This window comes from Triticum aestivum, chromosome 6A, assembly GCF_018294505.1.
Source record: "Triticum aestivum cultivar Chinese Spring chromosome 6A, IWGSC CS RefSeq v2.1, whole genome shotgun sequence".
Lineage (NCBI taxonomy): Eukaryota > Viridiplantae > Streptophyta > Magnoliopsida > Poales > Poaceae > Triticum > Triticum aestivum.
In genome coordinates, this window is record NC_057809.1 from 497,745,841 (window position 1) to 497,773,662 (window position 27,822).

Genomic DNA, 27,822 nt, shown 5'->3' on the forward strand with positions numbered 1-27,822 from the left:
CATTTAATCTGAGACGTTGATCTATTTCGCTGACCATTGACATAATATGGACGGTAGGATATGTTTAAGTTAATTTAATTAGAAGGTCCTGATTATTCCATGTACAGTTTGTTGTGTGGTTTTAGAGGAGTTTATGTTTGCTCTTTTAATAATAGTATAGATATAGATTTAGTCCGAGACGGACAAGATTTGGTTCCCTGGGCCGTCCCATTTGTCTGGACCAGTTTTTTTTGGGGTCGCCCGTTGACTTGGCCTTGGTCACAAACGTGGTGGTTTTCACCGATTTTACTCTGCGGGCTCCGGCCCTGCCCTAAAACACGGGCGCCAAGACGCGGACGACGACTCTTTTCCGCCGCCGGCCACCGCAGTCAGTGGCAGCTGCTACCCGCCGACCAAGTACGTTCTCACCGGACATTAATCCCAAGCTCATGTGAAACCATATGCCTTCTTCCTCTCCTGAAGAGTGAAGTCCTGGCAGATCCTGACCGAAAAAACCATGCTCAACCACCCCACTCTGCCGCCCCAGTTTCTCCCACCCCCGCAGCGCCGCCGATCTTGCTGGTACGGACGCAGGCAGCCCGAATCAATCCGACTGGTAATGCCAATACCACCCCCTTCCTCATCACCTGCATTACTTACGATCAGATTGCTCGATGCGTTTCATCCAGATCTCGCCGATACGCGTGCAGCGGGTGTTCCATGGGTCGGTCGGGCGAGCGATGAAGAGTGGCCCGCATTCAGATGATGGGCTCAAGGTGGTAAGTATCTAAAGCACCAGTCCCATCCCCCCTTTTAGACTCAATTTTGCAGCAAGTGTTGCAACCCAAGGCATGTGCAAGTTAATTTGTGAATGAGTAAAATGCATCATAAGTCCTAAAACTATCGGAGGTGTGTCAGTTTAGTCCTATAACTTTGAAACTGCATTTTTGGGTCCTAAAACTATCAGAGGTGTGTCAGTTTAGTCCTATAACTTCGAAACTGCACTTTTGGGTCCTAAAACTATCAAAGGTGTGTCAGTTTAGTCCTATAACTTTGAAACTGTAGTTGTGGGTCCCAAAACTATGTAAGTTTCTTCCTCTTAGGTCCTAAGCTTGCATGGTTAGCATTGACCCACCAACGTGTCACTTGGAAATGCTTGGATTGTAGCCACGTTGACCTGACCCAATGGGCCCACCAGGTAAATATGCAAAAAAAAACTAGAGCGTTGTCTCGCCTCATTCTCACGCGCTCATCTTCTCCCATGCACAGAATGCTCAGAGGCGACGGTACAGAGGCCATCAGTGGAATGATGGTTTGAGCTCCAGCGAGGAGAGTAGACCGGTCATCTCAGCCTCCCCCAACAGCAGCAGAACGACATGTCGCACAACGTCCAATTGCTACCCACCTATGGCTACTGCTAGGGTTGTGTCACTCTCGATGACCTCTGCGCCAGCTTTGCAGTTTCCGCGCACTCCTCTGTGTCGCCCGACAGCTCACCACCTATGACCATGCTCGTGCCCAAACAACAGCCTGCACGGCCAACTCTACGGCAAGGGTGTCGGGGCAACGACGATATCATCAAACAGAGAGAGAGAGAGAGAGAGAGAGAGAGAGAGAGAGAGAGAGAGGTGGGATGGCGTACTCCATCCCAATTGGCTCGGGATCTCCCCGGCGGCCTCGTCGAGGGAGAGGGATGTCGTCCTTCATGCCGACTAGCTCGGGGTCTCCCCGACGGTCACGCCAAACCTCTCAGGGAGGCTACCGTGCAGCTCATGGCCATGGAGGTGGTGGGCATGCAGGTTGCAGGACACACTGCAACGTGGAAGTGTATGTACCACTTTGGGGGATATAAACACATACAAAGGGCTCATTTGAAAAAATGCACCATGGATGGTGGCCATGCAAGATTAGGACCTCAGATGAACAAACATACATAGTTTTGAGACCCAAAACTGCAATTTTGAAGTTATGGGACTAAATATGACACACCTCCAATAGTTTTAGGACCCAAAAGTGCAGTTTCGAAGTTATAGGACTAAACTGACATACTTTCGATAGTTTTAGGACCCAAAAGTGCAGTTTGAAAGTTATAGGACTAAACTGACACACCTATGATAGTTTTAGGACTTGTGATGCATTTTACTCTTTGTGAATTCTTTCTGCTATACAATCAAAGTGGGTAGTAATGGGTATAAATAGCAGTGGGTGATAGTGCCAGAAAATGCTAAATCAGAAGCATCAGATCATTACAGCGAGTGTGCAAGACAGTTCGTGAAAAATAAAATAAAATTCAGCAGCACTCACTGAAGATAAAGTTTTTTCTAGGTCGGCTAGTTACTTCTAGTAAGCTCACACTTTGGTAATGGTAGATGCTAACATAATGGACCATTGTGGTGCACCAGTGAATCTCCGTCATGGTGGCTGAGCTAACTGAAGATATCAACAGCGAGATGCTCCATCTCCATAGCTCGGAGGAGCTTCGAAGCCAACGCACTGGCATAGACCGAGGAGCCCTCAGATATCTGCACAGTAGGTAAGAGATGTCAAGCAGAATGGTACCACCATGTGTGATAATACAGTAGAAACGGGGAAGAGGGCCAATGTGTTGCTTTGAGTAAAGAAATCTGATTGTTACCTTTGTGTTGAACATGAATATATGTTGATCTCCAATAATCCCCCCAACAACATGGATGAGTTCAAGACGAAACTCATCAGTAACCTTTGCAGCACAAAGCAAAGAATTAGTCTTCTTCTTTTCAGTGAACTTGATGTTGATCTCATTACCAACTATGCGGACATCAACATGGCATTCCTTGGACCTCCTTTGTATCCATGAGCTCCTTATAGCTCCATTCAGCTGACTGTCTTGATCGTCCTTCACTTGCTGCAGCGACGAACTTTCTCCGTTGTCACGTGCTGCGTCATCCAACTTAAGCATCTTCATCCTATGTTTGGTATCGCCTTCCACCAAACTTGTCAGTTCCTTCAATGTTCTGTTCAGCTCATTGATGTATTCGATGGCATCTCCAACTATAGAGGCTCGGTCATTCTAAAGAAAAATATTGTAATAACCCATAACATCACATTCACGAGAAATACAAGAAGTGTACACAATTTAAAAAGATTTTGTCATGATTCCATTTGTCTTATTTGCCTTAGATAGCCGGAAGATACCTCTTAAGGATCAGTATGGTTGGTGATAAGGTAATGCTGTATATGTCAAATCAAATCCCATTTGATCTATGTAAGATTATTTTTCTGTTTCACAACTGTTTTATCTTCAGTGTTTCACAACTGTTTTATCTTCGGTTAAGCAAAAAGTGACAGATCCTAAAAATCTAACAATGGTAATGTATTTATGCTGCATAAACAAAGGAGTTGCATTCGAATTTGTTGTCTTTGGATACTAATGATCTATGCACATCAATTTTTCAACTAAATCCACCGAGAACTCCAGTATGCACCTACAGAAAGGTCCAGCATACACTTTCCCCAACATAACGTATGCCATCTATGTGGAACTTATATTAGGTGGACTTTGTAGCTAGGAAACTTTGTAAAAGCTTGCTGGTGATGAAAACATAAAAAAAAAATCAGGTTTGTTTTGACCTTCTAAATGCCAGTGGTAGTGGTTCTTTTTATACTGTTAGAAAATATTGTTGGCTTCATACTGAAATGGCGCCACATCTGGAAACTAATAAAAGACAGCGAATTTTGTAGAAAATTCACGTGATTAGTTGCCATTTAAGTGATTTATCAGTAACTGTGAGAACCAAAAATCATTTAAAATCTAGAGAAGATGTGTTGAACAAACCTTCGTAGGGCTTGGCAGCAGTGATCTTAAAGCCCCATATTTCACATTTATCTGCTCCCTCCTCTCTTTTTCAGTTGCAAAGTTAGCTTTTGCCTTGCCAAAGCCACCTTTCTTACTTCTTCCCAGTTTGGGACTACCAAACTGCCTCCCGTCTATCTCTTGGAGAATATTTCCTGCAGCTCCTACTACCCCCATCGTCCGATCTCTCTCATCATCACTGGAGAACAGCCCAAAACTTTGCGGAAGTGAATGATAGAGATCCTTGAATAGGTGAGATTGATTACCATTATATTGTAATGGTAGAGTTAAATCACCGAGCATCATCCCACTGTCATGAATTGCTCTTCCCAGAACATCATTGTTGATGTCCAATTGGTTGCCAGCATTCTGCCCTGGATCACCAAAGATATGTTCTGTCGAAGGGAATGCAGTAGTCATACTGTACCTTGGGATCTGTAGAAGATTTAGGAGATCAGGTGCAGTTGTGTGAGCACCATCTGGATATGATGCAGCATCATAGTCATCCATTTGTTGTTCAATTGACTGTTGACTGATGATATGATTTTGGGTACCGAACATTGCAGGAACCCAATTTGAAGTTTCTACCTGGGTCTCCTGTATCATGTGGCCGTGAAGATCCTGATCCATGTCAAATTCAGCCCGATGTTGTATATGGTTGATAGTTCGTGCAGGCTCAGAGGTAAGATTGGTTGGATTGCATATATCTTCTATGAAAAAGGAGGGACCGTGGAAGTTTCCTTGCGCAATCTCTGTACTGTCACAAATAGAGTCCAGGGAATCATGAATCAGTGATCCTGCCATGAGGATAGCATCTCTGGAACCATCAAAATAACCTCCCTCAGCAATCATTTTGTCCTCTGGTGCCTTCAGTCAAGATCTAAAACAACAAAAGTTAGTAACCAAGGAGCCTCAAAGATGTATCTTAAAGTAGTACAATTTTGGGGGAAAAGGAACCAAATGGAAGAGACGAAGCTGATGAACAAATGACACAGTAGCATGTTAGAAGCGATCAACTGAAATAGCTTGGATCTAAAATAGAGAAAATCATTGGTTCAAGCATGCATATTTAGGAAAAAGGCTACTCAACTTGAATGAAACAGACAATCTGTTTGTTAGATAGAGAAGGCTGCAGCTCGCCTTGGTCGTGTTGGTTGTTCGGAAGAAAGCAAAGACGTGGAGTTTAAGCTAGGCATCTGGTTGTCTCTTCTTTCGATGAGGAGAAGCAGTATTAGCACACTGGACGAGACATGAAGTCTCTTTGCTTCCTCAAGACCCAACAAACTCCAGTGTGTCTTTATTGGTATCATACTATAAATATTAATCTTCGTAGCTTGTGCTTCAACTACCTTAACCTCACCAGTTAATAAGCAGAGACTAATACAAAATCATGGGTAGTGACCTAAATATCCCTCGTGTTGCTGTAATTTTCTCAGAAAGTGCAAGAAATCAGAAGTTGTTGAAAGTGTTTCAACTTATAAAGCTAAAAGTAAGTTCTCTGAACAAAAGGCAGAACATTATGATCCCATTTTTCTAGGATTTTTTTTAATTCTTTAAAAGTAGGGGTGATGTGTGTCTTGACAGTAGCACTAAAAGCTTGAAGAAAAGAGATGTGAAGAGAGCATTACCAAGATTAATTCTTTCTTGCCAGATCAAATGAAGGAAATGTTGCTCAGAAACTAGTAGCTCAAAAGCATTGTTGAGAACGAGTTGGGGTGCTATGCCAATAATATGTAGGGACTAGAGAAGACTATGGTGAGAACTGGCAAGCAAAATGTAACTGGCATGTGAAGGACTGAAGGCATGGAAACAACAGTTTTTGATCTTCATGTAGAACTTATGAGCATATAACAGAACACGTCAAATAGCAATCATTTCCTAATTGTGTCTTCTAGACAGTGCAAGGGAGGTCAAACCGTCAAAGCTAAGGGCTATCATATCTTCATCATTAAGAACAGAAGACCTGAAAGATGGGAAACTCACACTCTTTGAACTTGGCATCTTTGCTGTTACTCTTCCAGCCGGAAGTTGGGAAATGCAAGTCATGCCTTCTCCATTCTTCCGTATTTTATGCATGTACCGGTACACTCCGCTAGGAGAAACAAACTGTACGACTACTTAAAAGATTGGAGAATTTAAAAGGTGAGCGTCATCCTGCATCTGAGGAGAGCTAACCGTGTTAGCACATACTCCCTCCGTCCCAAAATAAGTGTCTCAACTTTGTACTAGCTCTAGTACACAAAGTTGAGACACTTATTTTGGGACGGAGGGGGTACAATTTAATCATGCCTGTGCTTGTACATCATACATTTTTTTATCAAGAAATGTTCTTTATACAATAGGCTCATCGCTGGCGGATTATCTGGAAGCCATTGTTCTTTTCCATATAATACTTGTACTAGGAATTGGAAGCTACATCTCTTGGAACTAAATACATATGTTTTGTCTGAATTTCTTCTGCAGAAGTGCATTTAACCGAAGCATGCAACCGCTCTCAAAGTCATCTACATAACAAGACAAAGGAACTACCCTGGCTAATGCGGTAACGACATTGTGATCCTATCTTTTCATCCTTTTTGACTGATCAGGAGCCAAGAGATACAGGCACAGGAGTTCAACCTCCATGCTTTGGGTGGCTTTGTGCCTGCGAGAACTGAGCGATCTGTCAACAGAACCATGTTGGAACTTGTTCATGGTCAATCTTGTGATGGGTTGCCTGCCAACCGATGGAGATTACGGTATTATTATCTACTCCCTCCGTCCCACAATATAAGACATTTTGGCATAGCTTGCAAAAACTTCTTATATTATGGGAGGGAGGGATTAGTTGCATAATTCTCTTTCCCTTTGATGATACTGACCGACCTGAAGGAAGAGATCTCGAGTGCTATGGCAGGTCGTCGACAGATTCTTCCTTGAGCACCCCTGAGGCGTTGTACCATCGATACGACTACTCGCTGCATCGACATGAGAAGACCGTCTGGGCGGGGTTTGATCCCAGCCACTTGTTTCGGATCCGATGCTTGAAAAGCCTGTAACAAAGTTCAGGTAGAAAGAAAAACAAAAGGCCTGTAATTATTCTAGATGCTGTCATGTACTGTAACGCAAGAATATTCTTGTGAAGAAAAACATTTTCCTGTTTCTGGATTTGGGAATGGATGCCAATGCATGTGCAGGCACGAGTTAGTCATGGGCGTGCTGGTCGGGACATGTCACCGAGTTCGATTTTACTCGGTGCTCACCTTTTTCGGTGCTCACTTCTAATCTTCTGTGCACACTCAACAACACCGGAATGCCAACTTAATAGAAATAATGTTATTCAGTAAATTTCGTTAAGGGACCATGGCAAAGCGAACATTTTCATGACAATATATGCGTTGGGAGTATGTCAATTTCTTCAAGCAAACGTGGCAATTTGACAAATCCTCTACTGCCAAAATTTGCCGTGTGTTCTTGAGAAATTGTTATGTGTGTTTGAAGAACCTGCCATAAAAAAACGTTCGCAAATGCCATGCTTGGCAGGGAATGTTCGTTGGTTATTGCGGTCCAAAAAAAACGGAATGTACTAGACGATCATTCCCTAAAAAAACTGGATGAACATTCGCAACGCGTGCTCAGAGTATATAAACTTTCTTAGTACCAACATATGATTCGCAAGCAGAGACGTCGTGGCGGAATACTGTGGTACATTTATTTGGTACCAGATTAGCCTAGCCATTTCTTTGGTAAATAATAAAATCTTGACAACTGAGTTTCATATTTTTGAGGGGAACCTTGACTGCTAAGTTTTACATCAGCTATCCTTTTTAGAAAGCCATAAATTTTTAGCCCCTCAAAAAAATTCCGGCCCAGGGAGGGAGGAAGGAAGGCCCATAGAGCCCAGTACCAAACCCTAAAACCGTGGGCAACAACGGCTCTAATCTCTTCTCCGTGGTGACTAGCCGTTGCGTCCGCCCCCGCCGCCGATCCCTACAAATACAGCTCGCGGTCAAATCCCTGAACCTCACAAGTCACCGAGCAATCCGTGGCTTTCTTCTCTCCCTCCCCCCTCTCGTGCTCGCCGCCGCCGCCTCTCTCGCTCCCGATCTGTTGATTGCTTGCTCATCCGATCGATCTGTTGATCCGCGTTTACTTCTGTGATTTCTGTTGCGATTTCTGCTGTTTGTTTCTTCTGTTTCTTCTAACCATGGACGCAGGCTCCCACTCGATCTCTTCCGGCAAGAACAGCGCCGCCGCGGTGCAGCGCCCGCCGCTCCAGGAGGCCGGCTCCCGCCCCTACATGCCACCGCTCAGCACCACCTCGCGCAACCCGGCGGCCAAGTGCTACGTAAGTCGTTTGCTCCGCCCCGAGATCCTGCGGATTCGTTCTGCGCGCGAGCTGTTCGATGGAATGCCTGACTGACATGGTGTTTTTCTCCTCTTCTCTCTCTGTGCGCGCAGGGGGACAGGTTCATCCCGGACCGGTCAGCGATGGACATGGACATGGCGCACTACCTGCTCACGGAGACCAAGAAGGACAAGGAGAACGCGGCGGCCATCGCGGCGTCCCCCTCCAAGGAGGCGTACCGGAGGCTTCTCGCGGAGAAGCTGCTCAACAACCGGACGCGGATCCTCGCCTTCAGGAACAAGCCGCCGGAGCCGGAAAACGTCTTCGCTGCCGACACGGTTTCTTCTCACCAGGCCAAGCCGGCCAAGCAGAGGCGCTACATTCCCCAGGTATGCATGCGCACGCTTGTGGTTCTACTAATGCGTTGGAGCTATAGGTGTAGTAGCATTTGGTGGTGGTGGTTACTGATGTGTGATGTCTGATTGACAATTGCAGTCTGCCGAGAGGACTCTGGATGCACCGGACCTCGTCGACGACTACTACCTCAACCTGATGGACTGGGGGAGCAGCAACGTGTTGTCCATTGCTCTGGGCGACACCATGTACTTGTGGGACGCATCCAGTGGATCAACATCTGAGCTTGTGACAGTTGAGGAGGACAATGGCCCCATCACCAGCGTCAGCTGGGCTCCTGATGGCCGCCATCTTGCTATTGGGCTCAACTCGTCTGACATTCAGCTCTGGGACACCAGCTCCAACCGCCTGGTTAGTATACACTGTCCAGCGTCAGAAAATGTTATTTATGTGTCCAAACGTGCTTGATCAGATGCTGAATTACATTCTTCTTTGTATACACTGTCCAGCATCAAAAAAATGTTATTTATGTGCCTGAATGCGCTTGATCAGATGCTGAATTACAAAATTTGGATATTCGTAGACGAAGAATAGCTAATCTGCTGAATGTGCTTGATCTGCTGAATTACATTCTTCTTTGTATACAGTTATACACTGTCCAGCATTAAAAAAATGTTTTTTATGTGCCTGAATGTGCTTGATCAGATGCTGAATTACAAAATTTGGATATTCGTAGACGAAAAATAACTAATCTTGTCTTCGGATTCTGTTCATTAATAGAATAAAAAAAATGACAAGAGACTTTTTTCCTGAAATCCCTGCAAAAGAAGAAATTCTACCTCTTTCTATAAGATCTAATGAAAATTGATAAATCCTTTAATATAATTGCTATGCTTAGTGTGTGATCGTTATTTTCTTCTTTGTATGCAGTTGAGGACTCTGAAAGGTGTGCATGAGTCAAGGGTCGGTTCGCTGGCATGGAACAACAACATCCTGACGACTGGCGGCATGGACGGTAGGATTGTGAACAACGACGTAAGGATCAGGGACCATGCCGTGCAGACGTACCAGGGGCACAGCCAGGAGGTGTGCGGGCTCAAGTGGTCAGGCTCAGGGCAGCAACTGGCGAGCGGTGGCAACGACAACCTTTTGCACATTTGGGACGTGTCGATGGCATCCTCCATGCCGTCCGCAGGCCGCAACCAGTGGCTGCACAGGCTTGAGGACCACATGGCTGCGGTGAAGGCGCTCGCATGGTGCCCATTCCAGAGCAACCTGCTGGCAACTGGCGGTGGCGGCAGCGACCGCTGCATCAAGTTCTGGAACACACACACCGGTGCATGCCTCAACTCTGTTGATACTGGATCGCAGGTGTGCTCCCTTCTGTGGAACAAGAATGAGAGAGAGCTGCTGAGCTCACACGGATTCACCCAGAACCAGCTGACATTGTGGAAGTACCCTTCCATGGTCAAGATGGCTGAACTCACTGGCCATACCTCCCGTGTCCTCTTCATGGCACAGGTACATCTTTCTGGCCATTTTTTGTACAGATACTATCAACATGTTAACCTGTTTGTTCATTGCCTGATCATCTTGTCATGCTGTGGAATTGCAGAGTCCTGATGGTTGCACGGTAGCATCTGCTGCTGCGGACGAGACCCTCCGCTTCTGGAACGTGTTTGGCACTCCTGAGGTAACCAAGCCTGCACCCAAGGCTTCACAGTCCGGCATGTTCAGCAGCAGCTTCGCCCATATCCGATGAAGACAACAACGTGAACAATCTCTTGAACTGGATATGGTTCTATGGGCAGCTGTGTAGTGTACAGAATAATAGGCTAAATACGTGGGTATATACTGCTGATGTACTGACTTCACTGCCTCCTGTGTCTTTTGTTGGCCTGTGTTTCCTTTACTTTGTGTGCATTCATCTCATCCAGAAAAGGTTTAGAGGTCATGTTCTTCCAGAATCGCCCTTTGCTGAGCAGAGGGCCTTTCCGTAATTAACCTCCACTCTTCAGAAACTGAACATAAGTACACATCGTATAAGATCGATCTCATTCTCATCGTTGCTGGTTACCTGTAACTTGAGATAAGATCCATTCGTTTGATGTAAAAATTCTCTTATAACTGACCTAATTTGTTGTCATTCGGTTGAATCTACTGAACTTGCGTTCTGAAGAAGACCATTTCAGGGTGACAGAAGTCCACCGTCCGCAATGCCGATATCGGATTAGGATCTGAATGTTTTCCAGTAACTCGTTCAAAATTTCAGACACGCCACTCTATCTTGGTCCAACTCATGATGCCGAACAGCATACAGCAGTGACCTCCTTTTAGAAGAAGGGTAATTTAATCCAACCCAAAAAGTGGTGGCAGAGAGCAGCCGGGAAGAGGACCGTGCATTTCCCCAAGACCCACGCAAGGAACAGCGCTCCCACGTGGCCGAGGTCGCACCGCCCCTTTGTCGCGTTGCGCACCGCACCCCCGGGGCAGTCCGGCTCGGCCGGCCGGCCAGCCGAGCGCCAGGCTCGCCGGTCCGCCACGACGACCGTACCAGCACCAGCACCAGCAGGCGACCGCCGAAGCAGGCGGCGGTAAACGAATAGATTCCGTGTCCCCTCCCTCTCCCCCGCCTCCCACGGCCGCGCCCGCACAGCTCACCCTCTGACCCGCTGCCGCACCGCCACCCAACAACCAGACCCCCTCGGATCCTCCTCCCCCTCCTCCTCGGCCAGCGGCGGCATGTGGCCTTTTAAACAAGTCGTACCGCCGCGGACCACGCCGCAGCATATGTTCATGTGGGGTGGGTTGGCCGGCCGCCTTGGCCCTTGGCAGCGGCGCGACGACGACGACCACCCTCTCCATCAGATCAGAGCCTCCGTTTGGTTTGCATGCAGCGCATGCGCCAGACATGCGTACCCGGCCGGCCGGCCGGAGGGAGATTTTGATTCGGCTCAACCAGAAAATATCTTGGTGTTTGTCCGTGATTGACCTGATTGGTGAGGGTCTCAGCAAAAGGAACAAAGCTAACATGGAACGATGCTCTCTGCTGCTGTTGCTAATCTGCTGATCGGCTATAGCACCGATTTTCTTTTTACAGCTGATGTGATTATATATTGTTAGGGTTATTGTTACCGCTGGCTGGAGAGCGAGGCATGTGTACGGCTACATGTGTGCTCGATTGGAAGGGAATATGGCGAAAGCACGTGCTTAGCGATGGGTGTTACGACCTCGATGGGAACAGATGAAGACTGTTGGCCGGCCGGTCTGCCTTTAAGCATACGATTCTAGTTCCAAAACTAAAACCTAAGTATGCGATTCTCGGGGGGAGGAGTTTGCTTCAAGGAGCATATAAAGCGGGAATCAGAACAAAGACAAAACCAGACGTGGGCTCGTCAAATGAGTCAAATCTATATGCTCCACGGGGAATCTTATGCTGACCCCAATGCTGCAAGCATTTCACACCATTAGGCCATCTCCAACAGTGATCCGTTAATTTCTGCCCGCATTCATTCGTGGACAAAGGGAATAGTCCGCGAATACGGCGCGGGAGGCCATCATACAACGCTATCCGCATACATTTCAACCCGCATATGAACTAACCGGACGAAGTTCATGCAAACCGGCCGATATTCATCAAAGTTTGGATAAAAAATAACATAAATTATCGATACATAACATGCAAATTAAGTCTAGTACAACAATGTCTTAAATTCAACTAATTAACCGCATATCCAACTAGTTTTTCATCAACGGATCATGCCCTCCCACACATACTCCTCCTCGAGCTTCATCCAACGGTGTGTGTACGTAAATGGCGGTCCCTCTAAAATGTGTTACATCATGGTAGCACGTGCGGGCTACATAATGTGTACAACAACATTGAGTGAACGAATCAATCAACAAGTTGAGCAAGAGGAAGCAAAACTTACGATCTCGTCCTCTATCGTGTGCAATGGCCACCTTGCCTCCGGCTGACGAACCACGTTACAAAACTTGGTGACGCTAGTTTGGATAGCGTACCAGCACTACGATAGCAACTACACATTGCGTTGTTGAATGATGTACATGTCGTAGGGCGCAATGTGCTTTCATGCGTGAAACGATTTATTCACTTGGTGCCAGAAGGCCCCCCTCTGCCACTGCCTACGAAATCTGCGAATACGGCCAACCACGCATCGCACAACAACTCATTCTCCATGATCGAGTAGCTCGGCATCCTTCGTACTCTAAAAATGACACAGTGCTCGAAAATAAGCTTAATGGCATTTGATCGAAGACCAGCCGAGTGTGGTGTCCTTCATGGAGGTCGTCTACAGGGGCGGAGTGTACCTGGGTACAAACGGCTTCACGGTGGACAACGCCATCATAGAGGCGAGTGAGCGTGTTGGTGCTGGTTGCGGACGTTCGGCAATGCCTCTGTGGTGACCAAAGACGTACAGCAGCGACGGCGGAGGTGGAGGGTGCGGATGGAAAGCAAGGGGGAGAAGGGGCACAGTGGAAGGAAATGAGACCGGGAGAGGGATTGGGTGGGCCGGGGTCATCCAGGCTAGTGCCCCCCTGCAGTTCTGTTTGATCTAATTCCTGACTTATAAGTTCACATATATTTCAAAACCTTCGGGGCCAGACCCGAAACAATTTTATCGTCGCCACAAGTCTCTGTTTCGAAGCAATCTCATCTGAAGCCCTTTCCCGGCATTCTGCCGAGGGGGAACCCATCCATGGAGGTCTCTTCATCAAACTTGTTGCCTCCATGGTGATGTGTTAGTAGTTCATCCTGGGGGAGGATTTGTACCAGTAGTTATGTATTTGATCTCTCTCTTTCATGTTTTTGATGGATTTTGATCTTGACTGTATCATGAGCTTGATTAATAAAGTTGGATCTTATGATGTTCATCTATCTCTATTCTTTTTGTGGTGAATTGAATATTGCTCTTTGAAGGTCCTTTATGTTGGATTGAGTACTTTGGATTTGAGGTTACATGTTGTTTTTCTAATAATTAACTTGTGGATATTTGAGGTGACATTGAGGTACTCTTAGCATAAAGGTTGAACGATAATATCATAAGGTGTTGGTTCAATAGATTGATTGGAAACACAACTTTGAAGTGGTTTGCTAACTACGTGATTTCATCCGCTTGAGTGAATTTACTGTTGTTCTACAAAACTATGCGTTTGGAGGCCCAACAAAGTGTATAAAATGAAGTTACGTAGTTCCCTTTATAGGTCAGAAGCAGCTGACATCAAATCTTCATTTTCAAATTTCATCCGCGAAATAAAGCCCACACAAGAAAACTAGAGCACCCCACCAAAAAAATACGTTGTCACTTTGTTTTTGTTTTGCGGAATATGTCGTCACTTTGTTAATGGTGAATTCAAATTGTTGCTCAAGAAAATAAAAATGTTCTCGTTGCGTCCGCTTTCCAGTTCCAGACTTTTTTTTCCTGAGATTATTAAAGCTGGCTCGGACATTAATACAGATTTCAGTCCAAACTTGGACGTGCGGCGAAACCATTTTCAGAGACTTTTGGCGCGCGCACATACACACTGTTGTGTCACGTACCGTCCAATCCATACGCACACACTCCAAAAAAAAAAGTCCATACGCTCTTCGCTGTTTTTTTTTCTTTCTGACGGACATCTCTTGGCTATCGAGGCCGGACGGAACGGAGGCGAGGACAGAAAAGAACAAGCGCAAAAGCAAAAAAGCAAAGCGTGTGGGGGGCGGCGGTCGCAACCAAGTTGGCGCGAATATTCCCTCTGAGCGAGGGGCCAGGCGACATCATCGCCAACATCTCCCCGCGTCTCTCTCGCCCCCGCCGCTCCTCCACTCTCCGCCCCCGCCGGGCCACTCGCCGGCGCCGCCGCCGCCGGAATATTCGCCGTGGAGGTTTCTATAGATCAGAACCGTACGAGTTCCAGTTCCATCGACGTGTGCTACTGCTACAAGCTGTTAGTTTCCTCGACCTAGGAGAGCGAGGCTAGCTTGGCCTGGTTTTGGTCCGTCGACCTCCCTTGGTCCCGGCGGTGAGCCGATGGAGCTATCGATGCGTGTTGTCGTGATCATTGACCGGCGAGGCGACACCCAATCGCCAACGATCTTTAGGCAAAATCTAGCAAGTGAGCAATGATCATCTTTAGCAAAAAACAAAGGCGCGTCCGTCATGATCGATCGGAACAACAGACAGCGCCTCCCTCGCCTCGCTAGCTACGTAGAGTACGTAGCAGCACGACCGGGACCCGGCGGCAGCGGCGCACATGCACACATGGCGCAACCGCCCGTGTCGGGGGCCGCGGCGACCACGTGGCGCGCGCCCTTCCCGGGCCCGATCGGCCGGCCATACGCCGCCGGCGGCCCTCCACGCGTCGCGCCCCGGTTGGCGCTCGGTCGGTTTGTCTAGCTCACCCTAGCGCAAGGCTCCCCGAGATTCCAAGCGCCGCGCCGCACGCATGATCGACCGAGCAGCGCACACGATGCTGCGGCATGCGATGCGATGCCCGGCGTCCGGTTCGGTTCGGTTCGGTTCATGCTCTCTCGCCCGCCTCGGCGCCCATCTCTCTCCCCACCTGTCTACTTACATATCGCCGCACCGCACCGCACCTCCTCCCCGCGTCTCTATCTCCGCCCACGCCCGGCCATATAGCTAGCTAGCGAGCTAGCAGCACACATTCCCATCACGAATCCTCCTCGGGCTTGGCCGAATTCCCACGCCAACTTCACACGGCACCAGATTCGCGCTCGCGCTCTAGGCTCTAGCTGCGCTGCAGCACGCATACACAGGCAGCCGCCCTTGCTACGTCGGGAGATACATCACCAGTTGATCGGCCACGAGAGAAAGCTAGCTAGCTAGCTTGCTTGCTTGCTAACTAGGAGGCGAAGGGCGGCAGCTGGCCGGAGGCGCGATCGAGGTGGACGGACGGAGGCGAGAGCTCGCCGGAGATCATCATGTTCGAGGGGATGGAGCGGGCGGGGTACGGCGTGGGCGCCGGGGTGGTGCTGTCGCGGGACCCCAAGCCCCGGCTGCGCTGGACGCCCGACCTGCACGAGCGCTTCGTGGAGGCCGTCACCAAGCTCGGCGGGCCCGACAGTAAGAACCAGTCACCTCCTCCTCTGCTCATGCCTAGCCTCTCCACTCCATGCATACATGTGATGCGCGCAAGTAATTTGCCACCGCCGCCAGCAGCCGGTCTGCTCGAGCTCTCATGCATCGCCCAGCTCACTCACGTGCTCATGTTCATGTCCGGCGGCTTGTGGGAGCATTTGCCCGCCCCACCCGGCCGGCCGCTGTAGCCTGTAAAGGCCAAAGGGGCCGAGCATGCATGCATGCACGCACTCTCTGACACAATTGTAGGCTGTAGCGCCGGAGAGATCCGTGTATCCTGATCACGATCATCTGTTGATCACTCGATCTGTGACCCCATTTTTTGATTGTTTTCTGTTCTGATCCATCCATGTATACGCAAGTAGTACTAGTTGTTACCAAGGCTCCTGTTTTGACTTGGTTTCTCATTTGACTTTACTGTCGACAGAGGCGACGCCCAAGTCGGTGCTGAGACTGATGGGCATGAAAGGGCTCACCTTGTACCACCTCAAGAGTCATCTTCAGAAATACAGGATGGGAAAGCAGAGCAAGAAAGACACAGGCTTCGAAACCAACAGAGGTATGCACGCACTGTACCTTCTAAAAGCAGTACTTAGATTAAGCACCCCTGTGCCAAGCAAGAGGTGACATGATTATACTTTTTAAAAAGAAATAAACAACATGATAAAGCATTTGATGTCGATGCATCTTGGTTTTCGTTTCCAACGTTTTCCCTGTTCCAAATCTCACATGCCCTCGATTTCTCTTTGCACAGCCTTCGCCGCACAGGGCATCAGTTTCTCCTCTGCGATGCCTCCCAACGTTCCGTCCGCCGGGAATAACACTACGGGGTGAGTCAACCTTATACCAAGAGCGCGTTCGTTCATGTCTAATTTCTAGTTTAACCATGAATGACCAGGACGGGAGAACTAGCAGCATCTTTCAGCTGACATAGGAGTTATATATGACGATTCATCGTGCTATACTCTTACATACTAATACTAATATTGGTTTATACGCAAGAATAAACTTACTTGATTGTGATGGACTTTCAATGATTTGGACGGTGAGGTCATGGGATAGGGACATCAATCTGTTGACTATTTAAGCATATACTCCTAGATGGCCTTATGCATGCATTTCTGCAGATCAGGTGTTAATTAATACTATGTTCATACAACGAAATTTTATACCGACATCACCTAAAGTACTTCAGAAAAACAACTCTAAAATAGAGGAGTAACACAAAATGCCGGATCAGTCTATGCACACCGGATCAGTTTATGTATTTCTTCACACTCGACGAGCAAGTAACATATGAAATGTCGCCGGCCTGATTATGGTCTTAAATTTTTGAAATCAATCATGTTTGGTAGGTTGTATGTCACACAATTCTTCTCTGAAGCGGTGCCCCTAAATACAATTTTTTTTTGATGATTTCTTTTCTTGAACACTTTTGCATGGAACAGAGAAACGCCACTCGCGGACGCATTGAGATATCAAATCGAAGTCCAAAGGAAGTTGCACGAACAGCTTGAGGTAACATGTCCAAACCATCGTCAACATGAGCCTCATTCCTCCAAATCCCTGCCTCCAGAACCACAACGTGTTAACCAATCAGTATTCTCCTGTGCTACACATGCAGGTTCAGAAGAAGCTGCAAATGCGCATCGAGGCGCAAGGGAAGTACCTGCAGACGATCCTGGAGAAGGCCCAGAAGAACCTCTCGTACGAAGCAGGCGGAGACGCAACCCTAGAGACAACCAGGTCGCAGCTCACCGACTTCAACCTAGCTCTCTCGGGGTTCATGGACGACGCGACGCAGGCGTGCCAGCAGAACGGCGGGGAGCTGGCCAAGGCCTTGTCCGACGACGGCCTCAGAGCCGGCAACCTGGGCTTCCAGCTCTACCACGGCGGCGAGGACGTGAAATGCGCCACGGACGAGGACCTGCTCCTGCTGGACCTGAACATCAAAGGTGGGTACGATCACCGGCTGTCCGCCCACGGCATGCGGCGCGGCGCGGTGGACCTGGCGGTCGGCCAGCACCGGAGGTAAAATGTGTTTCAGTAGAAGGGCGAGCGTAGTTCTTAAGTCGAGCAGTTGAGTTCCCCACGAGAGATTCTTTTGGCGGTCCCGAACGGAGATCATCTTGTTTACGGTCTGGTTACACTTCATACGTACGTACCCATGCTGATGTAAAATCTGTGGAAATTGAGATCCAGGCTTCGAATAAGTGTAGCTAGACGATGATCGAGTGTGAGATCTGATTGCATTGTGTATGTACTACCTAAAATTCTGATCGACTACAACATAGCATCGTGGAGTGTTTTTGCTGCTGTTGAGGGATGGCATTATGGAGTGTTGCATGCAACAGACCGGGCACCTTCAAGAGATTCTGTCTGTCTTGTAGTAGTTGGGTTCAGTAGCTCTGTTCCTATGTATGAAAATGATATCTTGTTTCTAATGTCTTGTCGAGTAAGCAGATCGCATTATTGGCTTGTCGTGGGGAGGTGGAAGTCAAAGGTGGGTGGTGGTTTGCATGTCTTGACTAACTAGTAGAAGAGGAGCAATTGGAAATTCAAATTTTGGAGCCTGCAACTGAAAGTGCACCTCTCAATTCTGAAGCAGAATGTCAACACACGTATCCTTCTTCGAAAAAGCACTGTCTGTTGTCCAAACGAGTAGTGCAAAAACCCTGGAAAAAAATTACATTGAAGTCCCCAAGGGCTAACCTTTTTCTTCCTCTCATACGGCTGATGGCGCATCACCCCAAACAGCTCCAAGCTGGAGTCAACTTACCCTTATTGATCGCGGATGGTAAGTCATCAAGGTCACAGTCCTACCGGACCATCACCCTGGAAAAGAAACTCTCAAAGTCGAAAGAGCCTTAGATCCAAGAGCTCAACCTCTATTAGATCTCAAAGGCCTCATGACGACACCATGGAGCGCGCTAATGTGACGAAGATGAGGCGGGAAGACCCACCTGTAAAGGGATGCCGCCGCGGATGCATTACAAATCCTATGACCCCAGCATCACTGTCCAAAACAGATGGCCGGAATCTACACTCGTGAACCATCGACGCTGCCAGACAACACCATGAGATGGGAATGCTCGAGGAATATTATTTCTCGGGCAACCATCATCGCCAACACAACGATAAGGCACCGAAGATGGCTTTACTTTACGCTATCGTTACCATCACTGGAAGGGTCGAAGCAACTGACAATGAAGGTCAACCTAAAAATACCATAAGGAGAGAAACTATATCTTGATTTGGTAGATCGAGGCCTCCTCATAGTACCATACCGACATGCCAGCGGTGAAGGAGGGGCAACGACATACCAGTGAAGGAGAAGGAGTGGCATGACGCCCCCAAGCCTCTCGCTAGGGTTCGGAGAGGAAATGATATGACATGGACCCCTCATTCGACTTGAAGGACACTTCTAGCACATACATCAGTGCTAACATAAGCAACTTCCGCTCTCTTCATGACTAGGATGCACATAGACAACATCAACACACACATCAAGCATCAATTCGTCAAAGTGCAAAGCTATGCAAGACTAAAGCTATACCGGGGGTGGGGTGTGGGGGGTTAGGATTCTAAAGCTATAACAGCGACTGACAAACTATAATAACGATTATCCGCACCACTCATCTCTTCACGCTAGAAGGACAACAAGAAAGATTTTTTCAGCAACAATGCCTCTAGGAAGGGAACTATAGTCAAGCGTTGCATTCGCCGGAACCAACCATCGAAGGCTAGATCCTAAGTTTTCATCCTAAAGATGAAGGCTGAGCAAATCCAAACAATGCCTTCAACAAATTAACAATGTGAAAACACCGTCATTGAATACAACCGACTAGGGTTAGACGGGTTTTCACCACCAAAACAAAGTCATTATTTGTTGTAACCACCATTTTCGTGATTCTAGTAGCTACATGTGTAGCATGGTCACGTCGTGCGAGTGTCATGCCACGCAAGTGAAAACCATGCCCGCACAAGCAGACTATCTCGCCGCGACAAGAGGCAGTCACCACCATAGACTTCTAGTGGCAAAGGTCGCCACCGCACACGCAACGATGATTGATGAGGAAGAAGGCTCACTGGTACCACCAAAATCCCAATGATGCTTTGGCAGTCCCATGTTGTTCTCTTGTCCCACCGTCCTAGAGCATAGCATTATGGAGTGATTTTGTGAGAAATAGCATTTTGAAGTGTTGAGATAAAGAACAAATGCTTACTTAGTAAATGATTGTACATACTTTTCTGTTGAGGACGAGAGGGTATGGATACAGTTATTGCGTAAAAAGTATCTACACTCCAAAACCCTTGCACAAGTTACACGGCAGCCGAATGATTCTCCTTTTTGGAAGAGGCTCATGCGGACAAAGGTAGCCTTTTTCAATAGGACCAAAATCAATGTTGGGAATGACAATTCAACTAGGTTTTGAAAAGATACTTGGCTAGGGAGCACGCCGCTGGCCATACAGTATCCAACTCCCTACAATATTGTACAACGAAAAGAGACATTCGTTAGAAGAATCCTGGAATCTGTTCCCTTAAACATACAGTTTAGAAGGTCACTTGTGGGGGGACGATATATAAATGACTATATTTTATGCACAGGTTGATGCAGGTCAGCCTTTCTGATAAGCCAGATACACCACACTAGAGACTTTCGGTGGGTATTCTCGGTGAAATCTATGTATACAAACTTGATAAACACTGGTCCAATCCCAAAGTCACTACACATTTGGAAAATCAAGGTGACCTTAAAGATCAAAAAATTATGTGGTTTGTTTACAAGAAAGTGGTCCTGACTAAAGATAACCTGGCAAAACGTAATTGCGAGGATAGTAAATGATGTTATTTTTGTGATCGAGATGAATCAATCCAACACTTTCCAAACTACTGTGGCGCACAGTGCATGTGGCATTTAACGTTAGTCCATCTGATACCATAAACACTCCTTTTGGGACTTGGCTAAAAGAGGTAGAGCTTAAGTTAGCGGCACATATTTGAGTCGGGGTGTGTGTGCCTTACTTTGGGCCATATGAAACTATCGGAATAATATGATTTTAAACAGACAAAACATTATAATTTTTTTGCACGTAATCTACAGAGCAACTGGTTAGATCCGTACATGATTGTTACTCAACAGTGCGGAAGCCAATGAGCATATGACTTATGTGTGCAACAGATGGAAGACGGTCACACGGGATACCTATAACCGGTTTGAAAAACGGTCTAACAAAAGATAGGTGTATAGGCACCTAGTCCTAGATTTTTTTTATCTCTTGATGAGTTGTTGTATCGTACTACACATTTGTTGGATCTTTTGGTTAATAAGATGGTTGCATGCATCGCTTCGCTGCTGCAGAGGCCGGGAGTAATCCTTCTTTTCTAAAAGAAGAAGAAATGAAGCGTTGCATTCTGTGTGTCCTGTGGTTGGGTTCAGTAGCTTCTTCCTGTGCATGAACCAAACAGGGCCTAACTAGTAAAAGAGGATCAAGTGAAAATGCAAAATTTCGAGTCTGCAACTGAAAGTGCACTTGTGAATTCTGAAGCAGAATGTCAGCACATATATCCTTTGCTAACAGAAGCAACTTCCATTACAAGCCAAAGTGCACCACCGTTCATCGCTAGCTAACCAAATAGTTCCTCGAGAAATCTTGGAGCTGTCGTGACAAACGGCCGTTTTCTTTCTCAAGCATCACTACCTTACCTATCCGACACATATACGAGTGTTGTTCTTCACTGACAAGGGCAGAGCTAGGCGGTCTGGGCATTCATCCGTCAGTGATATCCTAGCGGGGCAGGCGTCTTGTTGAGCTCCAGCCCCTGGAAATGGATGTCCTGCATGCCCATCATCATTCACCAGAATCAAAAAAACAGTTCAGAGTCCAGACATCACATCAGGAGAAGCTAGCAGAGCAGAGTTCAGACGTCGAGACATCGGGGACTAATGCATGGGAGATGAGCGTACCGCGGCGAAGTGGTTGACATCGCGGTGGTGCGCCTCGTCGGCGCGCACGACGGTGACGACGTCCTTGAGCCTGGCGTCGGCGGGGAGGCGCCAGTAGTCGATGGCGATGCGCGGGGCGGGGACGTTCTCGATCCTGCCGGCCTCCAGGTCGCGGAGGAACTCGGTGTAGGAGTGGATGGCCTCCTCCTCCAGGTAGCCCACGACGCGGTGCGCGAACTTGGGGGACACGATGTACCCCAGGAAGTAGGCGTTGAAGAAGACGCCCTGCACCGCCAGCACCAGCGCGCGCTCGTACCACTTGGGGTTGGCCACCTCCATGAAGGTCATCAGGTGCATCCGCTCGTTCTCCGCCTCCTCCAGCAGCGCCCGGATCCACCCGCCGCTCTGCTCGAACCGCCGCAGCGACCGCAGGTGCAGCAGCATCCCGCCCACCATCCCCGGCACCGCCGCCACCGTCTCCAGCATCATCGCCCGGCACCCGTACCTCCGCTGCATAGCGTAGGCCCAAGTCGACCCGCCGTGTCATGTCAGTGTCGGACGAACACATATATCTGACCCCCGTGCCGTACCTGGAAGAAGATGTCGGTGGGCACGCGCAGCGACTTGACGGTCCAGTAGGCGATCTTGTCGAGCAGCACCTTGGGCTTGTGGTGCTTGGAGAGATCGATGGTCGTGTCCGACGTGTACGCCTCCCACGGCTGCGAAATCACACGGTCACCACGGCTACGTGCACTGTCAACGACAAGGAGAATATGCAGACGATTTCATTACCCTGAAGCAAGACCACTTCCACTCGGCGCCGTCCTTGTTCACCAGCTTGGCAGGCACGATGCCCCAGTAGCTGCTCGCCGCGGGGCTCTTGCCCTCCTTCGCGGCCTGCACAGCGTCGGCCTTGGCGGCCTGCATCGCCTCGGCCGTCGCGGCGGCGGTGCTCGCCACGTTGTCCTTGGACGCGGTCGCCTCCTCCCTCGCCGCCTCGGCGGCGGAGGTGGACAGCGGCCGCGCCCACATGGCCACGGCCACGGCGCCCCCTTCCCCTCCGGCAAGCAGGGGCCTCTGCGCGGCCGGAGTGGTCGGCCCGAAGACGCGCGGGCCCAGGTGGCGGAGGAGGACGGATCCGGCGACGCGGGAGCTCATCGCCGAAGATGACGAGCCTGCTTGGTGGGCTGCCGCTCTGCTCGCGAAACTCGTGGTCGCAGGCTCGAGAACCTGCGGACGTGCCAAGCTCTGAGAGGGTGACGGGATGACGTGTCGCTGTCGCCGAGCCAGCGCGCGCCACGATGGCATGGCGCTACGAGCAGATGACGCGAGACGTGGGAGCAACGGCGGCTCTGCTTGACTGGTGTTTCTGGAGCTCGCAATTGACTGGTGGGCAGCTTCTGCGTGCTCTCGCCCGTGAGATTTGTAGTTTCGGGTGTGCCCCAGCTTTTCAGGAGGCTCCCCTCAAAGAAAGAAAAAAAAAGCTTTTCAGGAGGCAGGATTGGGTGTCAAAATCGTTGCGGCTGCTATGTGGTGGGGTGGCTGCTAGGACTTCCGGTGGACTCTGAACTTGGCCGTGCGTCGGCGTGCCTAGAATCTTTGTGTTCCCATTTCAACGGATGAGGAAAGATTGTTAGTTTTAGTGGACTTGTTTTGACACGAAAATTAGACTGGCCTACTGTTTTTCCCCTCGTTTTTAGAGCATCTCCAACAGCCGCCCAATACCATGACACGTTAAAAATCAGTTTGCAGTGTGTCGATCGTCTGCTTTGGCACGGCGAGGAGCGCTTGCTCCAGCGGCCGTGATAAAATTTAGCGCGCGCAGCTCCCGCATGCGCGCGGGAGCAGCCGACGCTTGCCATATGTTGCATTTTGGACACAAAATGAATTTCAAACATCAAAACAATGACATGGCATAATTCAAATCACACAAACAAGTTCATGCTGACATAAAAGTTCATGCCCACAAGTTCAAATTCATGCCCATAACATCATCTGGCCAAGTTTAAAATCCAAAACAAGTTCATGACACAAAAATTCACATCAACGAAAGGCACATCAATAATTAAGCCTCGTCCTCGTCTTCATCCTCATCTTCCTCCGACTCATCCTCCTCCTTCGAAGACGATTGTTCCTCCTCCTCTTCATTGTCGCACGCCGCATCATCATGTGAAGCTCGGAAGGTGTTGGCTAGATTTTCAACGGCATCTTCATGCGAAGGTGTGTGAGGCACCTCGGAAGACATTCCGCCATGTCGCCCGATGTGCTCCCATGCCTCCCATGAGAGACGCAAAACTCATGCCTCCCATACAGTCCATGCCGCCCGGAGGTGCTCCGAAGCCACCCATGCCTCCCATGGTCTCCATGATAGCTCCAAAGCCACCCATGGTAGCTCCGAAGCCACCGATGCCTCACATGCCGCCAAGGCCACCCATGCCGCCAAGGCCACCACCACCCATGCCGCGAATCATGGCTCTTTTTTCGATCAGGACTTCTTCATGGGCAAGATTGACATACTCCTTTTGCGCCTCATTGAGGATAGATGTGTCCATGAAGAACAAGTACTTCTTCCAATCCAACACAACAACCTAGATCGCTCCTCCATGCCCACCTTCCTCTCCTCCAATGCCACCTTCCTCTCCTCGGCCGCGGCATCTTGGTTCCTTGCCATCTTCCTCACCTCGTTCGCTTCTTTTCTTCCCTTCACAATAGTTTTCATAGCATTTTTTAGCTCATCATCTCTTTTCCTCTTCTTCTTTTCTTTTGCGTCTTTCTCGCACACATCCGGTCGTTTTGGCTTCGAGTATGAAACCGAGTTGGGTGTGGGGCTTCTCTTGCCGTCATCACTTGATGCCTCCTCCTCCTCATCATCCAAATCAATTGTTTGCATGTGTTTGTTGCTCATATCCAAATCATCCATACCATCACGCTTCTTTCATTTCTCATCATCCTTCAATGCTTCATAGCAATGAGGCAAGTTAAATGGTCTTCCTTTCTTGATCTTTCCTTTCTTGCTCTTCTTCTCCTCTCCTTTGAACTAGTTTTGTGCAATATTGAACTACATAAAAACAAAACAATTTAGCACTACAAACACCAACAACAAGCATGATGAACATGGACGAAATGGCACTTACCCTATGTTCATCATTAATGCCACTTGGATTCAACTTGTCAACCGCCATTTGTGCGGCCACCCACTTTTGACAATCTTTGTTGATTGTCGACCACCGGGAGCGAAGAAATCGGTCGGAGTGATCACTTCCACTCTTGTTGTGTAGATCAAAATGCTCCTTCATCCGGTTCTAATAAGCATCTCTACTTTGATCACCTCCAACGGATGGATCCCTCGACACTTGCAACCAAGTATTGCATAGCAAGACGTCTTCTTCATTGGTGTAGTTGCCTCCTCTTCCTTTCGGTGCATCGACAATGCCCTCACCATCCTCGTCCACCTCGAACTCATGGTCATCGAGATGCATGTCATTTGTTTGAGACCAATGCGAATTGTTGGAGCCAATACCCATAGTTGGCATGTATGCCTCATCGTTGAAACTACAAAGTATATACAATGAAGCAAATAAGCTATCTATATGTATGCATTCAAAAAATAACAAGAACAAAAAAGTTGGCGAAATTTTATACCTTTGGGTCATTTCCTTGAACACCTTGTGCGCGTCGGCCGCCGGCTCAACAAGTGAGCTCGCCGGCGCTTCAGTAGCCGTCGCGCCCGTCGCACGCCCTGCAAGCTTCTTCCTCGACGGCTTCGAGGAGCTGGAGCCGTCCGCCGCCTTGTTCTTCTTTGCGGATCCCTTGCCCTTCTTCGGCCGTGCTGAATTTGGAAGCTTCGAGAGGGGGGCACGTGGCTTCATGGCGGGCGCCAGCGCGACGCCACCCGCCGTCGAGGTCATCCGTGGCGGCACGAAAAGACCGCGCGCGATGCCGGTGCTTGGAGGAGCTCCGGCGGGGGCGAAGCCAAAGCTACCCGCGCTAGGGTTTGCAGCGGCGGCGGCGGTGGAGGGATCGTGGCTGTAGGAAGGGGTGAGGGGGGAGCCGGTGCGGGCGTCCATCGGGTCAATTCGCCGGCAGCGGCGCGGGCGGGGCGAAGGTGACGCGGCAGAGAGAGTGCGGCGCGAGCACTCGAGTGTGTGGCGCGCGGAAGTGGGTGCATCAAATACACAGCGCGCGATCGTGATTCAGACCGCGCGCCCAACTCTATATGCCGCGCATGCTTATTGCGCGTTCGCTGAAGCCCCTATATCGATTGCGCATGCTAAAAAAAACAAATTTACGATGCAGCGCTTATTTAGTGCGGCTGTTGAAGACGCTCTTAAAGAGAGACCGGAGAAATGAAGACCCTTCGTGCGGCGAGCGTATCAGAAGGTGCAACTGCAAATCATATAATTTTCGCTTGCTTGATGGCAAGGAGCGCTTCCTATTTAGCGCTTGAGGGGCCGGTTATAGGCTATTGGGCAAACCGGAGCACACCCCCCTTCTGCGCGCTGGGCCGGCCCATGCCACTCCTTTTTCTGGTTTTGAATATGCAAAAAATGTACACTGGAAAGAAACGAACCCGCGACCAAACTAGTGTGACCATACTTTGTGGATCACGAATTTTCCTGCTGATGTAACCCGTGCAGTGACCGGCGATCTTGTCGCGACCACATGTTAATGGAATGCAAGGTGTTTCATATAAAAAATGTTATGGTAATCCATTTACTTTTCTTCTTTCATATTTTCCCTAGCCGTTTTTTCTTTTTTCGTTGTTGGGTTTTTCTGCACCGGGTTTTGTTTTTGTTTTTTCTTTCTTTTTCTGTTTTTTCTTTATTTTTTTCAAAAAGCATTTTTTAATTTGATGTTTTTTTTCAAAATCGATGAGCTTTTTTTCCAAATCGATGAACTTTTTCCAAAAATGATGAACTTTTTTCAAAAATTGATGATTTTCCTTGAAATTAGTGAACTTTTTCAAAATTTAATTATTTTTCATAAAAAGATAATCTTTTTCCAAATTATTTTCAAATAACACAAAAATCTAAGTGATATAGTAATTGACTGAGTAATAAATAGCGCACTCTATTAGTTCTAAAAGAATTTGCTTTGCTATTAGTCACTACTACCGTTGAGAAGCTCTAGTGGTTATTGTAGCAATACGAGAGAAGTAGCGGTGCTAGTTTCATTCTCCATACCACCGTTTTTTTGCATGGTTTTTTGCGCTATAAATTCAGTGTACTGCGCTGCCCATTAGGCGCTGCAGATGGCTTCCGCAGCGATGAACGCACCAAATAGAAGGAACCAGATCCTTTACCGTGCCCGAAGGCACGTCAAAGGTGCCGTGCCTTCTTGCTTTCCAGCAAAACAGGCGCACTGGGCAGAATGGCCCAACTAATGGGCCTTACTATTTTGATTGTCTTTTCTGTTTATTTTCAGCAGCTTGACAACGTTTGGCTCAAAAAAGAAAAAACAGCTTGAGAACGGGAGGATCACACGTTCATTGGATAGCAAAGCAAGATTTTTTCTGCGGAAAACTTTCAACCTATTTTTGTCCGGAAAGATCAGATCTATTGAAAAAGTTGATAAATTAAATCGACATGCTATACCTGTGGTGACTTCGTACATCTCAAGATGCCATGCAGCTTAGTCTCTTGGAGGTGCTTATACGGGTAGGGTGTGCATGCATGGGTTCATAGGGTGAGTGTATGCCCGTGTATGTGAAATGTGAGCGACTATTCAACATTGGGGTTTCTCGTGCCTCCCGCCGCCGCCGCCGGTCTATCCCGATCCTTGCCAGCGGGAGGGCTCCGTTTTTCAAGAATTTTGAGTTTTCTTAGGGTTTGTGTCCTCTAGTTTTGTAGTCATTGCTAGGTCTCTACGGATTTGGATGTATTTTCTACTTCTTGTTTTCTTTGTACTATCTTTATAGTTGATGAATAAATTAATAAAATCTCGCAAAAAACATTCCTTATACGACGAATGATTAATAGTGGTCGTTTGATTGTTTCGGAATCTCGATGTGATTTTTATTATGTTTGAGATGATTTATACTTCCGATGAACTCTTATAATAGATCTGATTTTTCTGGAAAAAAAAGGTCGGATGTTTTCCGCATAAAAAATCTTGCTTTGCTATTCAACTACTGTGTGATGCTCCCGTTCTCAAGCTCTTTTTTTTAGACAAACGTTGTCAAGCCGCTGGAAATAAACAGAAAAAATAATCGCTATTCAACTACAGTGTGATGCTCCCGTTCTCAAGCTGTTTTTTTAGACAAACGTTGTCAAGCTGC

The 27,822-nt window shown here is 48.1% G+C and overlaps 4 protein-coding genes and 1 long non-coding RNA gene across 5 annotated transcripts; 3 read left to right on the forward strand and 2 right to left on the reverse strand.

Annotated features, from left to right (window-relative positions):
- Positions 1-2,185: 2,185 nt before the first annotated feature.
- On the reverse strand, positions 2,186-4,889 carry LOC123128095 (transcription factor EAT1). Its single transcript, XM_044548008.1, has 4 exons — positions 4,769-4,889; positions 3,794-4,691; positions 2,615-3,028; positions 2,186-2,501 (listed from the first exon to the last, which is right to left on the reverse strand). The coding sequence occupies exons 2-4, from the start codon at positions 4,661-4,663 to the stop codon at positions 2,406-2,408; spliced, it is 1,380 nt and encodes a 459-aa protein (XP_044403943.1). The 5' UTR covers positions 4,664-4,691; positions 4,769-4,889; the 3' UTR covers positions 2,186-2,405.
- LOC123128096 (uncharacterized) lies at positions 4,669-6,997 on the forward strand. Its single transcript, XR_006462933.1, has 2 exons — positions 4,669-5,953; positions 6,275-6,997. It is a non-coding gene; the product is annotated as an uncharacterized lncRNA (long non-coding RNA).
- A 772-nt stretch (positions 6,998-7,769) lies between these two features.
- Positions 7,770-10,608, forward strand: LOC123128097 (cell division cycle 20.2, cofactor of APC complex). The gene is made up of 5 exons (XM_044548010.1): positions 7,770-8,138; positions 8,252-8,527; positions 8,634-8,903; positions 9,423-10,013; positions 10,108-10,608. Exons 1-5 carry the CDS (start codon positions 7,998-8,000, stop codon positions 10,252-10,254), a joined length of 1,425 nt encoding a protein of 474 aa, XP_044403945.1. The 5' UTR covers positions 7,770-7,997; the 3' UTR covers positions 10,255-10,608.
- A 4,492-nt stretch (positions 10,609-15,100) lies between these two features.
- Positions 15,101-17,909, forward strand: LOC123128098 (myb family transcription factor PHL11). Its single transcript, XM_044548011.1, has 5 exons — positions 15,101-15,580; positions 16,023-16,154; positions 16,350-16,425; positions 17,044-17,113; positions 17,220-17,909. Exons 1-5 carry the CDS (start codon positions 15,439-15,441, stop codon positions 17,628-17,630), a joined length of 831 nt encoding a protein of 276 aa, XP_044403946.1. The 5' UTR covers positions 15,101-15,438; the 3' UTR covers positions 17,631-17,909.
- Positions 17,910-21,115: 3,206 nt separating this feature from the next.
- Positions 21,116-22,962, reverse strand: LOC542794 (ubiquinol oxidase 1c, mitochondrial). The gene is made up of 4 exons (XM_044548012.1): positions 22,338-22,962; positions 22,136-22,264; positions 21,567-22,055; positions 21,116-21,436 (listed from the first exon to the last, which is right to left on the reverse strand). The coding sequence occupies exons 1-4, from the start codon at positions 22,851-22,853 to the stop codon at positions 21,377-21,379; spliced, it is 1,194 nt and encodes a 397-aa protein (XP_044403947.1). The 5' UTR covers positions 22,854-22,962; the 3' UTR covers positions 21,116-21,376.
- Positions 22,963-27,822: the final 4,860 nt, after the last annotated feature.